The sequence below is a fragment of the Colletotrichum fioriniae genome (assembly GCF_027942845.1).
Source record: "Colletotrichum fioriniae strain IMI 355084 chromosome Unknown scaffold_20, whole genome shotgun sequence".
NCBI classification, from domain to species: domain Eukaryota; kingdom Fungi; phylum Ascomycota; class Sordariomycetes; order Glomerellales; family Glomerellaceae; genus Colletotrichum; species Colletotrichum fioriniae.
In genome coordinates, this window is record NW_027076856.1 from 371,100 (window position 1) to 385,776 (window position 14,677).

The following is a 14,677-nucleotide window of genomic DNA, read 5'->3' on the forward strand; positions in this document are numbered from 1 at the left end:
GTACAAGTAGTCGGGCGTGGAACGGGACAGGGTGAGCAATAGAAAGCAGCTTGAGTTCTCTCCCTTCACATTCGTGCTGTTTGCTAGCTAGCTGAGAAACTAATCAGTACCCCCTTTTAATCACCTTACCATGGATTCTCTCGGATTTCTTCAAACCGTCGGGCTCATCGCCCTCGTCGGCGTGGCATACAACCTCGCATGGCCCTTCTTCCCCTTCCTCCGCAAATCCAAACTCGACCGCTACCTCGTCCCCGTCCACGGCAAACCAGCCTGGGCCCTCGTCACCGGCGCGAGCGACGGCATAGGCAAAGGTCTCGCAAACGAGCTCGCCCGGCGGGGCTTCAACATCGTCCTCCACGGCCGCAACGACGTGAAGCTGGAAGAGGTGCGGCACAACCTCGCGCTCGCGAACCCGGACAGGGAGTTCCGCATCATGGTTGGCGATGCCGGCGTTCTCGGGTCCGGGCAGCAACCGTGGGATGTTATGCTTGCGCCGCTGGAGAACTTGAACCTGCGCGTCCTTGTCAACAATGTCGGCGGTGGGCCGGCGGAGCCGATCATGAGGAGGCTGGACGAGTCGTCGATGGAGGAGGTTGCGGCCAACGTGCACATGAATGCTCTGTTTCCGACGCTGCTCAACGCCATTCTGATTCCGCGGTTTACTGCGTCGTCGGAGCCCGCGCTGATTATCAATGTCGGTTCGCTTTCGGACAACGGGCTGCCGCTGCTGTCGTTTTACAGCGGGAGCAAGGCGTACCTCGGCGCCATGTCGACGTCCATGGCGAGGGAGCTGTCGATGGACGGGTTTGATGTCGAGGTCATAGGCGTGCGGATCGGGGCGGTAGCAACGAAGCCGGAGCTCATGACGCCCCGGGTATTTTGGCCTTCGGTTGAGGTTATTGCGAATGCCATCTTGGACCGGGTCGGATGCGGGAGGGCGGTGTTGATTCCGTACTGGGGTCACGCAGTGCAGATGGCGTTTTTGGATCTGGTGCCTGCGGTTTTGCAGGATTCGCTGTATAAGAGGATCATGGTGAAGATGAGGTCCACGGAGAAGAAGATGTTCAGCAAGGCGAAGTGAGGGTTGTCGGTAACCGTTCATGAGTCACAGGTAGAGGATGAGGTTGATGCCATCCAGTAATTTATAAAGCATAGGTCCTTAGAATCGCATTTCTCAGCAAAGCACTTTCAACTTTCACCAGGCAATCTCGTGTTTCAGATTGGTAGAAAGTGCTAATCATCGGTCCATCGTTTCTCATACAGAACATGAGATGTTGAGATACTATGAATTCCATGAGCTATTTTGGGGAAGGGTGGTCTAAAGTAGAGAAAGAAGTCGTTGTCGAGCCCTAGGTGATTGAGATGTAAATAAGGCTCAGCAGTCCAGAGATGATAAACTTTACTATTACATACGTCAGTCAAGGGCATGGAAGGTTTGTGTTGTCTCAGCCATTTTAGCATTTGATAACTTGATAAGGGCGTGAAGAATGTAGGAGGATGATATAAGGTAATTATATGGCAAAAATGAGACAGGGCGTTACTACCGGTGAGCACTTCTTCACCTCATGTCAATAGCCAGTGGCACCAAAATAAGCAATTGGCAAAGTCGCGAATTGAGATGGATGCCATGCACCAGTCATGCACAACATGTGAGTAACCCACATGGTGATTAGAGTTGAAGTCATGGTTATCTGGTGATCCACACAGATAGATGGCCTTCATCAATCTCATCAATGATCACCGGAGCTAGCCAAGCTGTATCTGTATTATTTCCGGCTCGCGCTTAGGTTCCTAATACAACCTCATGAATAAGGTAAGGTGGTGCGGCTGGTGCCACTTGTGGGCAGTCGATAACGACAGAGGCACAGGAGATGACAGTGTCGCATGCGGTTATGGCACTAGAAGCACAGACGTGGCTGCTATTGGGCGTGAAATGCCACCATCGGAGCAGGATCGGGTTGGGGACTTGCCCTTCCATGGTGACAGGATGGAACCTAGAAGCTGGTGGTGTGCGATTTGTCTGCTTGGCGATTGGGCAGACGGGAGGTGGGAAGTGTGGCGCAGGCGACAGGAGCTGACAAGCTTCAGGGCAGCAGCTGCCAGATTGCCAGATTACAGGAAATGGCATCCATTGCAAGCCAAAGCAACATGTCAAGCAAAGGTCTGAGCCTCTGCGCCAAAGGCTGCTGACCGACAGGATGCAGGATTGTCATGTAAGCCTTTGCAAGGGATGCAGAACTTGGAAAGTCCATAAGGTATTCGTGCTTCGTAGCCCTGGACAGGACAGATAATTAGAAAATGATAATGGAAAGTGGCAGAGGGTGACTGCTGAGTGTGATGAAAACGGAAAGAGTCCAGATTGCACGACGGAAATACCTTAGATACGTACGCCAGAGTACCGGTATCCAGACGAAAAGGAGGGGGATCCACTTTCTCCTTTCCGCGATTCTTGGCGGGACGATCTATCCAATGACGTGAGGTTCCCTGAGCTGCTCGCATCCACTCAAATCCCCCCTCGCCCCCACTCTGCCTCTCCTTGCTGTGCTCTGGTTGGCTATCTTGAGTTGCAGTCGTTGCAGTTCCCATCCAGATTCAGTCCAGTCCGGTCTGGTCTCTGGCATCCCCGTCAACTTGCAAGTCCTAGACCATGGGCAGCCCAGCATGAGGTGAGCAGCCATGGAGTGAACTTGTGTGACTGTGAGGAAAGATGGCATTGTTGTGATTAGGGGATCGGGACTCTGACTGAGGCTATGAGGGACCCGGTGAGGTGCATGACAGGAGACGGCGTCCCTATCTCGCTACTGGATTGCGTGGTCGTAGTGGCAGGTGCCGTGGGCGTGGTGCCTGCCGTCACATTGAGGTGTAAAATGGAAGATGGGACTTGGAAGGCGCCTACCGTGTCTCCTTCCGTCCCCCGGCTCCCCTATCGCCATGAAAAATGCCAACCTACCTAAGGTAATACCTCACTCCTTAGGTAAGTAACTATCCCGTCCGTAACTCTCCCACCTCTCCCACCTCTCCTCATCCGTAACCATCCACGGGTGACATCTGTCAGCTTTTGTTCCCCCCTTCCCACATCCCCGAGAGAAAAAAAAAAGTTGGTTCCTTAAGGTACTTGGTCCCGGCGGATTCCAACTCCCTTTCCTTTCTCCCACTCTCGAACCCACCCCCTTCATCCCGCCGAACGACCTTTCCCTTTCTCCAAACTTAACACCCTCCCTCCCCTCCGACCTGACGAACGGAGACGACGACAACAACCCACGATAGCGTTCGCAAGCGCCCGCGCCTCTTTTCTTCGCGAACGCCACTGACCTATGTCGCCTGCCGAGACGAGACCCTCTGCTCGACGCAATTGACCACTTCCCAAATCGGCTCAACCCGTCAGGCCCTTTGTGTGTGTGTGACCTTGGGGAGAAAAGAACCAACCTTCTTCCGCTCTCTTTGAACCTTTGGGCTCAATCCCATACGCACAATCGACCACATACCACGAGGGTAGTAGTCTCACCGTCGACTCCGTCCATTGATTGCAACAGCGAGGCCTAGCAAAGCAACCGCGCGCTCCGCTTCCGCTTCCGCTACCGCATCCCCATCACACCCTCTCCGTCAGCGAGTGCCGTGTCTTTCCTCCGCCTTCGACGCGAAGTCTGAAAACTGTTCAGTCTCAGCTTCTCACCCCCCCGTCTTCGGTCAGCACTCCACAACCACCACCAAACCCGACGCCTTGCTCGAGGGAAATCTCGTCCCTGCCGCTCGTTCACGTACCGCACCCCCTTCGCAATTCGCATCGCCCACGCAATCCACGTGTCAATCAGCCTTTTTGTTTTTCGCCTGCGTATGCTGCTTCGATAACATACGGCTTTGCATTTGTTCGCGGTTCGCGTGTTCATCCAAAGAAGAAAAAAGGAACCAAGGTCCATTAATCGACGCATCGCACCGCAATCGCCTTCCACACCCCTTATCCAACCAGCCCTACTAATCTTTGACGACATATCCTTCAACGCCACCCTTGGAGCCATCCCATCTCTCATCCGACATCTCTCCACCACGACACCGCCAAACACAACCTCCCTCCTTCACACAACTGCCGGCCACGGTGCGCCGCAGCCGTAGCCATGGATCTTTTTAGACGAGCCGCAAAGGCGACTTCGACGTCGCCGCAACTGCCCACCGCCGACGAGAAACCTACCACAAAGGCCGCTCGCCAGAACAGATTGACCTCGCGACTTGCCTTCTTTAGAAGACCGCTGCGACTCCGCGGAAACTCGAGCATCTCGGTGCCTCTCGGCGTCGTCATCCTCTTTCCCTTGATCGTCGTCATCCTCATCCTCGTGCTCTTCGTTAGACACCCGAGCTCGCCTGGAAGGATATTGATGCCCGCGGGCGCTCCCCCTGCCATCAGGTATGCACCTGACTACACATTCCTCAGTTGATCAAGCCTAACGATACTGTGTACAGAAAAATCAGCGAAGAACACGACAAGGTCTTCGTCACCGGATGCCTCGAGCCCGATACGAGCAGACCCAAGGCCAACGGTGCATTTGTCGTTCTGGCCCGCAACCAGGAGTTAGAAGGCGTCATTCAATCCATCAAGTCCATTGAGCGTCACTTCAACCGCTGGTATCACTACCCTTACGTCTTCCTGAACGATGGTGATTTCAACGAGACCTTCAAGGAGGTTGTCACCAACTACACGTCTGCTCCCGTCGAGTTTGGCAAGGTCGGTCCTGAGATGTGGGGTTACCCCGACTGGATCGACCATAAGGTTGCCAAGGAGGGCATCGCGAAGCAGGGTGACGCCGCTGTCATGTACGGTGGCTTGGAGAGCTACCACGCCATGTGCCGCTTCTACTCTGGGTATGTTCCAGAAAAACAATCAGCCCTTCATCTATATGCTAACGCTGTATAGTTTCTTCTACAAGCACGAGCTCCTCGCCAAGTACAACTGGTACTGGCGTCTCGAGCCCGAGATCAAGTACTTCTGCGACATCACCTAGTACGTCTGAACACTCTGATCGATCAACGTTGCACTTGCTAATTACCACACAGTGATCCTTTCTGGGCCATGATCGATGCCAACAAGACTTACGGTTTCACCATCGCTGTCAAGGAACTTCGCGAGACTGTCCCCAACATCTTCAGATATGCTTCCGCCTACAAGCGCCTCAAGGGCCTCAAGTCCAAGGGCTTGTGGGAGATGTTCGTCGACCCCGTCGAGAAGAAGGAAGAGCCTGTCACCGACCAGTCTCCTCTGCCCGAAGAAGTTCTGCGTGCGGACCCCAACCGCAACAACCTGCCCGACATCGACCCCGAGGCCATGGAAGGCGAGTCGTACAACATGTGTCATTTCTGGTCCAACTTCGAAATTGCCAGCCTTGATTGGTTCCGCGGCAAAGAGTACGAAGAGTTCTTCGAGATGATGGACCGCAGTGGAGGCTTCTGGATGGAACGCGTAAGTCCGCAGGATGCAGGAACTATGAGAAACTAAGCTAACACTTGACAGTGGGGTGATGCCCCCATCCACTCCTTGGCAGCCGGCGCCCTCCTCTCCCCTCGCGACATCCACTACTTCCGTGACTTTGGATACCGACACACCACTATCCAGCACTGCCCCGCTAATGCGCCGGCCCGACAGCTGCCCAGACAGCCCTACCTCGAAACGACAACCCTCGACGAAAAGAAGCGTATCGAGGAAGACAAGTACTGGGAAAACTGGGACGCTGAGAAGGAGAACGGTGTCGGATGCAGATGCCGCTGCGACACGGACATTGTCGATGTCGAGGGCAAGGAGGGATCGTGCCTTGCTGAATGGGTCGATGTTGCCGGTGGATGGGCCAGCCCGTAAATGCAACGATAATGCATCGCACACGTATACGATGTCACGAGCCACAGCCAGCATACGAGCGCTGGCACCAGTCACGGAGGAAACGACATAAGAAGGGATTGTATATTGACGAAGCGGAGACGTCAGACTCTTTGTCTTCACAGAAGGGTGTCTCATTAATGTTGGCACGCATGGGTGTAACGGCATCGCCATTACAGGTCTTTGCTCGAGTTCTTTGGGAGTTAAGGGTTTCAAAGCTTTCGGCCACTGTCCATAATCGTTTTCTTTTTTTTTCCTTTTCATCAAACACCACAAGGAATCGCGACGCATGAAATAGAGAGGTGGAAAGCTACAGAAATGGTTGGCTCAGGTTATTCCCAGAGCTGCACAAGTCTTTTTTCAAGTTGTCGAAAGCAGAGGAAGGCGGGAGAAATGGCAACCCCGATAGTGAGCGAGAGGGGGAGAGGAGACATGCTGCAGGATGAACGAGGGTGCTGGATAAGCCCCTTTTACCGCGCGCTCGCAAGGATACCAAGCTGTATGAGACGCATAAACAACGAAATATCGACGTCTGTCCTCGGGAGAGCTTTCAAAGTTAGAAGCGCATGCTGGAAAGCCCCAGCCTTTCCAGTGCCAATGGTATACACGTGGTCTACCAAACATGAGTGCCCCGATGCTGTGATGCCCCGTGACAGCAAAGCTTGCAGACACCCAGAGATTCGATATAGGTCAATCTTGCTACTGGCAACCTTTCGTAAGAACAACTGAATTCAGTTTCAGAGTGCCATGTCCACTTGGCCCTGTGATAGACCATGGCGATATCTAAGTCTCCTTTAGCCCTTTTTCTTATCCCTTTTCCATTATATCTTCTCCAGACAACGCAACGCAGCAGATTGACTTGAACATGAAAGAATGCTCGCTCGCTCGCTCAGCCGTACTCAAGTCCTCATAGATGAATGAAAGTTACCCTGAGTAATGTCTCGTAATCTCAATTTTACCTTCCTTAGAAGTACACTGCAGTCTGCTACAAAGACACGATACTTCATACTCTCTCCTTCTAGATTTCGAGACGTGAGGCTAAGCAGCGCATCTCGGCGAAGTTATTGCTTCCGGGAGCTACGTCTGACTTTGCCAATCGAGCAGATCGAGGTGTACAATACACAATACTAGTGCCCTGTAGTAGAAAGCCGAAATGTTTGACGGCGGTGTCCTAGGACTCCAATGCCAGAGCAAGAACCAACTACTAATCGACCAGAGAAACAAGTTGGCTTCCAAAATTATACTGATGAATTACAATTCTATACCAAAGACATGTCTACATCTACCACGACGGATCCGCCGCATCCGTGACAGCTCCATGACTGGCGTCACCCACCAACCTCGCATACTTGCCCAACGCACCCCTCCTCACATGCGGCAAGGGAGCCTTCCACTCCTTCCTCCGCCTCTCCATCTCCGCCTCGTCAACATCAACAGCATCGATGCGATTCGTCTCGCCGTTGATGGTGACCGTGTCTCCGTTCTTCACCAGCGCAAGCGGCCCACCGACAGCCGCCTCGGGACAGACGTGGCCGATGATGAAGCCGTGGGACGCACCGCTGTACCTGCCGTCCGTCACGAGCGCCACGTTATCCAGCCCAGCACCCATGATAGCCGCGCTGGCGCGAAGCTGCTCCGGCATGCCCGGTCCGCCCTTGGGACCCTCGTACCGGACAATGAGAACGAGATTGCCGTCCTCGCGGCGGATGGAGCCCGCCGACAGCGCAACGTCGAGCTCGTGCTCCTTGTCGAAGACGCGAGCCTTGCCCGTGAAGGTGAGGCCTTCCTTACCGGTGATTTTGGCGACAGCGCCTTCAGGGGCGAGGTTTCCGCGGAGAATGCGGATATGGCCCGTTGCTTTGATCGGGTTCGAGAGCGGACGGATGATTTTCTGGTTCGGGTCGAGCGAGGGCCAGTCTGCGACGTTTTCGGCGAGGGTGCGGCCCGTCACCGTCATGATGGAGCCGTCGATGAGGTTGGCTGCGACGAGCATCTTCAGAACGGAGGGGGTGCCACCAACTTTGTAGAGATCCTCCATGTAGTACTTTCCTGACGGGGCAAGGTCGGCCAGGAAGGGAATACGGTTGCTGGTACGGTCGATATCGTCGATCGTCAGGGGCACATCGGCCGTGTTGGCCATGGCGAGGAAGTGGAGGACACCGTTGGTGGAACCGCCGAGGATCATGATGAGCACCAGAGCGTTCTCAAATGCGGCTCTGGTCATGAGCTTGCGAGGGCGGAGGTCCTTCTCCATGGTGATCTTGATAGTCGCGGCGGCGCGTTCGCACTCGCGGGCCTTTTCCGGGGATAGGGCTGGGTATGATGAAGATCCAGGGAGAGACAGACCCATTGCCTCAATCGCAGTCGCCATTGTGTTTGCTGTATACATGCCTCCGCAGGCACCGGCTCCGGGGCAGGCGTGCTGCTCAATGTCGTCGAGAACGTCGGAGGGAGTGCGGCCTTTCGTGCCAGGGTTGGTCTTTGCGTGCAGGCGGTCGTATGTGAACGCACCGCGGGCCTCGTAGCAAGTGCTGATGTTGATGGGCTTTTCCAGGAGATCCGAGTGGCCCTTCATGATGGTACCGCCGTAGATCATGATAAAGGGGCGGTTGTGACGCGCGGCGGCCATGATCGTACCCGGCATGTTCTTGTCGCAACCTGGGATGGAGATGTTGGCATCGTGGTGCTGTGCGCATGTCACCGATTCGATACTATCGGCAATGATTTCGCGGGTCTGGAGGGAGAAGCGCATGCCTGGTGTCGTCAGTCAGTGTTTTGTTTGGGCGAATTGCAGTGAAGGGTGGGATAGTTTACCTTCTCCCCCCATGGTGATGGCGTCTGACACGCCCACGGTGTTGAACTGCCAGCCGAGCATGCCCTGCTTCTCAACCGCCTTCTTAACGATCTTGCCAAAATCGAGCACTATTCCCTTATCAGCTTTTGTAGTTCATTCTTGGGGCACTCCCTTCGAGCCGGGAAATCTGCTTACGATGCGTGCTGTAACAATCATGTTAGTCGATGCAACTCACAACCGCTCTGGAAGGGAAGACATACTTGCAAGGATTACCCTCCCACCACACTGTTGCAATACCAACATGCGGCGCCTTCTTCATCATCTCCTTGTTCGGCACGCCAGCGCCGTACAGCATGGCCTACAACATCGTGAGCCTTCATCTTCCCGTATGCTTTCTCAATAACCCCGCGGTGACACCCCGCATCACCGGCCACAACCCCGCATTCCCCAACTTTGCTGTGACACAAGAGACGGCGGTGCTGGATTCACTGAATGTTTTGCGTACCTGTGCGCCGGGAAAGTCATGTTCCCTCGTGATTGTGTGCGACCACCGGTTGAGTTGACCTTCAATTGGGTGCTCCTTGAACTGGATGTAGTCGTGGCTGTCCTTGTAGCTGGTCTCTTCGGCGTCACCAGGGACGTGGCCTGCTTGGTCTGCGCTCATTGTAAAGGCTTCTGGGTAGCGTAAAAGGATGTTCGGTTCGGTGGAAGAAGACAATTGCGTCAGTTCGCGTTGACTCGTTTGCACTCGAGGTTCGGGAGGGCCAAGGTTTGTCAATGTATTGAAATAGTGACAGAGCAAGAAGAGAAGTCTGTCAACGAAAGAACATGGAAGGGAGAAAAAGATTCACTGAGCAGCAGTAGACGCGGGGAACGGGAAAGGGCGACTGGGGGGCGGCAACATCTTTTTGAACTTTGTTTCACCCACCACACACTTGTGTCCTGTGTACATACCACCAATATGTAGCTCAAGAGCGAGAGCACAGCTCCCGGCAGCGACAACGGCAGCCAAGGTTCACAATGCGGGCAAAGTGGAAAAGGCGCGGGGAAAGCCAACAAAGCTCGTTGCTTTCTTCCTGTTCCTCAATAGGCTACCGGCAGGGACATCGTGAAGCGCTCCACCAGAAACCTCGGGGGACGGATCCGCTCAGGACGCCATTGAATCCATTGCTGCTTAATGCGAGCGATCTTATTGGAAGAGCTGCCGACGGAGACGAAGCGGCTCGCAGCTTTCAGTCGGGTGATCCCAGCCGTGCCGGAGGGTAATCGGGGCATAGTCCGCGGTAGGAGTGGAGCAATGCTCAATTGACTTTGCGGGTGAATAAGACGGGATGGGGCGTGTTGAAGAGGGGTAAATAAGACGGAGGATACCCATTGACGAATGGCGGGAGTATCGGAAAATGAATTGCGATGGAGTTGAACGATGCCGGACCAGCTTTCCAGGAACCAACTGAGAAGCGAGAAGGGGATAAGCCAATGGTTTCCATCTTCAAGAAGAAGCATCGTCACCAACGGCATTCTCCCCGATGAGAGGCATGTCCCCCACGCCTTACAACTGGCTATTGCTGCAACTGAACGAAGCTGCGTACAACATGTCAAAGTATGACAGGTGAGAGGCCGGTCAGTTGGGCAATTGGATGACGCCAGTCCGTGGGACACGCAAGGGCTTCTGGCTGCTCGCGGATCTTTCCACGCTTTCTCGTCACAATCCTGTGTTCTTAGCTTCCATTAGCGTTGATGGGATGCCCAATGCATTGATCTTGACTGGTTCCTGGGCCTGTACCATACGGTAGGTGCTGGTGTCCGAGTGAGGCATGGTGCCACCTTTTGACGGCGGCGTCCAGTCTGCATGTTCTCACTCGTGGTGTGGGAAATCGTGCTGTCCCCCACCTAACGTTCGTTCCAATCAAAGTAGACGAAGACGGGATTCAATGGGTAGAATCTCACTGCCGGTGCCGGCCCCGGCCCCGGCGAGATGACTTCAAGCCGCTCCGCAGCGTGGCCGAACAGTCAGAATCGCTTTGTCCATTGCCTACAGAACAGTTTCGAGAACAAGTGCGACGTGCTGCTCAAAGGAGATGCTGGTAGAACAACGACCCTGTCTTGGTTTACAACCTCGTACAGCCTCCAAAGCTAAAGGTCTGCCGGGACTCAGACTAGTTCCGACTCCCGGAGGCAGGACCCAACCGGCTCGCGGTTCGGAGATCGAGGAATTCGGGGCATCTTAACACGAGCGAGAAGATCTATAGATGATCGTGATTGACGGAGTCTCCGCCAGGTGGGGGCACTCCCGCAAACCCTCCCCGCATCCCAGGGCTTGAGCGGTCGACTGACTGTCTATCTGTCTGGGCGTGGAGAGCGGTGCAACGTCTTGAGTCTTTTCCCCCGCCCATTGCTACATTTGCTGTGTGTAGTGTGCATGGAAATCGTAAGTGTGCGTATGCGAGTGTGTGTGCTCATATGCACGCAATACCGACCACTACACCACCACCACCACCACCACCACCACCAGCCGAGTATCTTGGGATCGATTGAGAGGGACGTGGTCGTCCGCTCTAGTAGGGTTTCGATTAGAGAAACAGCAATCGTGCCAAGGCCCTGTCGTGTTGCGAAAGTTCGGACACTGGACGGTGAGAGAGGGGCATCTCCCTGGCGCCTCTCACCAGTGGGATGGGATGGCACTCTGTTTGACTCTGCGTTTGGATCGGCGAGGAGGGAGGGAACGCTGGCGATGAAGTCATGCTTTTACACTCGCTCGTTTCAATGTGTGCCCCGGTGTTGGAAGGCGAAGAGAACAGAAATGGAAGGGCGTTCGTCGAGACTAGGAGGGGGGTGGGGGCGACCTTTCTCTCTTCTTCGTCCGAGCTATCCGCTCAACTCTGCTCGTTTCGAAATCCAGACGGATGGCGCAGCTCATTACGAAGCCTCCTCCTTGAGTCCTTCGCCCCCTCCCCTCAACTGCACCATCCTTTTTCGTCCGTCCTCTCTCGAGCCAAGCCGTGCCTTGCTCTGCGTTGCTCGCTTCTGCTGGGGGTGTGAGAAACATGTCCAGGGACCATGCTTGGCTGGTGTGTGTTCCAACAAGGCCAAAACCATTTATGCTTCAAGAGTTGGGAGGAAAGAAGGTTTCGGAGGGTGTCAAAAAAGCAGAGCTTTGCTGATCAAGGCGGACCGACGAAACCTTGGGATCTTTGGACGTTTGGGCTGAGTGATGATAAGGTAAGGTGGGTGGGTGGGTGGTCGAAGGAAAGTAGTCACGTATTAGTGCACCAAAGAAGAGGAGGAGGAGGAGGGTTGAAAGTTGGGAGTTTGGAGTTTGGAGGTTCGGGAGGGTGTGAAGGGAACTTTGACCGCGCCAGTACGTACCTCGATCTCAACCTCAACCTCAACTTCAACTTCAGAAAAATCGTGCGGAAGGCAAGGCCAGCCATGTGTACGTACCCGCGACAATTCACGGCCGTGTTGCTATTTCCAACTTTCACGCAACGAGAGAAAGAGTAAGGCAACTTTCGTCCAAGGTACGGATAGAGAGTGCCGTGAGTGTTTTGTCTACTGTCTACAACTACAACGCCTACGGGGGACGGGACACTTCACCTTGCCGCGAGGGAACAATTGCCGATGGTGACCCCTCTTCTGCATCTTGCATCGCTCTTACATGACGCTATCGACGGTTTGATCATGTATGTATGGACGTTTCCTTCGGAGCGCCTGTCTGGAATCGGCAACCAGAAACTGCAACTTGGATCGTCAAAGCACTTGTCAGGCACACGTCAACAACCTTTACTCGACGACTTGTTACCCTAATCTAGACAGGGATTGAAAGAGAGAGAGAGAGAGAGAGAGAGAGAGAGGGAGAGACATCGCCTTGGTATTGAAGTGATTCACACAATGTCCAAACCCATTACGCTTGGACAGACGCATCCGCTCCCTTCTCATCGTATTGCTTCTTTCTTTCGGCTGCAACTTGTCATGGCACAGTAGTCAGAATCAAAGTACGAGGAACACGAAGCATCACTGCAAAAGGAACAAGATTTCTCAAAACTCTGATTTCTCGATTCGCCGTTTTGAAGAAGAAAAAAAGCAAAATAAAGCCAACGCAATCATCGTCTGCATGAATCCCGCAGGACCCTAGGGGCCGCTCTAGTGTACAAAAAACTGCCGTAACAAGTTGTTTCGGAATAACCCCACGGTTGCGAGGTGTTTGTGGTTCGTAGTCATCACTTCATTTCTGCAAAGGGTGGAAAAGATGCCTTCCCGAGAAGATGAAAGAAATGTGGTAAATGTCCTCCTCCGCACTGCCAGTCGTGCCAAACCATCCCGTTTCAGGAATGTAGCGTTCAATCCCCTTCGCATGCCTCGGTGATGGCCTCGTTTTTTCCCCCAAAAGGATAGAAGATGAAATGAAGAAATGGAAGAAAGGGCTCCTTTCCCCTCCAGAGCAAAACCCCTGCCCCTTCCTGCGCCGAATATCGCCCCAACAGCTCGCAGCCACCCCAGTCGTATGTGTTCGTGTACGATGAAGATGGGGAAAACGGTTTGGCGAAACGTCAAAACCAGAGACAAAGAAAACGAATTTCTCGTAAAGGGAGAAGCCAACCGAAGCGAATAACAAAACCGCGGCTTGATGCTGTAGTGTTCTTGTCGCACGTCAAGGAAGACGCAGAACCTCAAGCAAAAATCAGACACTCCAAAGTTGTAGTAAAGTAATACACTGGTAGAATCAAAGTGTTGGCTAGGGTCGGTGCCGAGTTTCTTAGGCGCCGACCCTTGATTCCTCCATGCGTCTTACCAACTCGCGCTCACGAGGAGAACGAGGGTTGGCGTCAATGCCAAGAATAGCAGAGATGCGAGTCTTGTCTTGAGGTCTTTCGTAGCTATCGCGATCCAGGTTGTCGGGGCTGGAGGTAGGTGTGATGGGCGTGCTAGCCTGCTGCTGGTTGCAGCATGCACCGCTCTGCCATGCCTGCTCTAGAGCAACGGGGCTGGCGCCCGGGCCGTAGTCGTTGGCCACAGCGGCCCAGAAAGAGGCGCGGTGTGCAGTGTATACGGATTGAAGGCGGTTCATGTCAACGTGTTGATGGCTGACAATGGACTGGGCAGAAGGAAGAGGGCACTCCAGACGCAGGGGTGGCGTGAGGGGGAGGCTGCCGGACATGGACTGGAAGGTGGCGGAGGGGAGAGCCGCGCTGCGAGGCTCAGGGAGAGGTGTGGGATATCCACGGGTGGGGGAGGCGGTAGGAGGTGGCAGTGTCATGCAGACCGGCTTAGGGAGGATGGCGGGAAGCCTGGGAGAAGCCTCGTGGCCCATGATGCTGGGAAGTTGCATAGGGGCGGGCGAGTGAGGGGCGTAGCTGGTTGAGCTGCCTGGGGGAGAAACCGAACGAGGAGTCGACTCTCGAATCGAGGAAGGCATCGTCGGCTGCATGACAGGTGAGTGGGTGGTGGAAGAGCCAGAAGAGACCGAGGTGGCACGCTGCTTGCGTCGGTTGCTACCGTGGCTAAGCTGATGGTAGTGAAGGCGACATGCCAGCTCAGTCTTCTTCAGGTGAGCGGCGATGTGCTTGTAAGGCATCTTCTGAAGACGAGTCTGGAGGAGATAGACCTCCTGTGGTACGGTTAGACATTGGTCTCACATGTAACTCTGAATCCCAGCAGCCCAAGACCCTTGAGTGAAACATACCTCATCCTCGCTCCATGCTCTGCCTCCTCCGGTTGAAGCCGCCTTGCGGTTCTTGGTGATTCCATATTCATGACGGTCCATGGCGTCGGAAGTGGGAGTGTAGGTGGCCGTGTGAGGCGCCAATTGCATCGTGGGAGACATTTTTGCTCGTTAAATCGTTTCGGAACAGTCGATGTTGCGTCGTTGTACCTCTCAGAAGTAGGGTAAGCTCTTGTGTCTCTCAGTAGAGAATCTTCACGCGTTACGTTGTTCGCGGTGTCCTGGAAGCTGGGTTTGATAAGAAGAGGCAGAAACTTGCTGCCAACGAATCGAAGGCTGAAAAAGTTGATTGTTGAAAAAAGGT

The 14,677-nt window shown here is 54.2% G+C and overlaps 4 protein-coding genes across 4 annotated transcripts; 2 read left to right on the plus strand and 2 right to left on the minus strand.

The window, feature by feature from the left end:
* Window positions 1-130: 130 nt before the first annotated feature.
* Window positions 131-1,081, plus strand: N0V96_012025 (uncharacterized protein; the record flags this gene model as incomplete). The annotated part of the gene is made up of 1 exon (XM_053197141.2): window positions 131-1,081. The coding sequence occupies one exon, from the start codon at window positions 131-133 to the stop codon at window positions 1,079-1,081; it is 951 nt and encodes a 316-aa protein (XP_053045448.2).
* Window positions 1,082-4,112: 3,031 nt separating this feature from the next.
* omh4 (O-glycoside alpha-1,2-mannosyltransferase 4) lies at window positions 4,113-5,842 on the plus strand (the record flags this gene model as incomplete). The annotated part of the gene is made up of 5 exons (XM_053197142.1): window positions 4,113-4,399; window positions 4,456-4,854; window positions 4,907-4,993; window positions 5,047-5,449; window positions 5,501-5,842. 5 exons carry the CDS (start codon window positions 4,113-4,115, stop codon window positions 5,840-5,842), a joined length of 1,518 nt encoding a protein of 505 aa, XP_053045449.1.
* Window positions 5,843-7,142: 1,300 nt separating this feature from the next.
* N0V96_012027 (uncharacterized protein) lies at window positions 7,143-9,318 on the minus strand (the record flags this gene model as incomplete). Its single annotated transcript, XM_065759476.1, has 4 exons — window positions 7,143-8,614; window positions 8,675-8,789; window positions 8,911-9,012; window positions 9,160-9,318. The coding sequence occupies 4 exons, from the start codon at window positions 9,316-9,318 to the stop codon at window positions 7,143-7,145; spliced, it is 1,848 nt and encodes a 615-aa protein (XP_065611930.1).
* A 4,089-nt stretch (window positions 9,319-13,407) lies between these two features.
* On the minus strand, window positions 13,408-14,475 carry N0V96_012028 (uncharacterized protein; the record flags this gene model as incomplete). Its single annotated transcript, XM_053197144.1, has 2 exons — window positions 13,408-14,259; window positions 14,335-14,475. The coding sequence occupies 2 exons, from the start codon at window positions 14,473-14,475 to the stop codon at window positions 13,408-13,410; spliced, it is 993 nt and encodes a 330-aa protein (XP_053045451.1).
* Window positions 14,476-14,677: the final 202 nt, after the last annotated feature.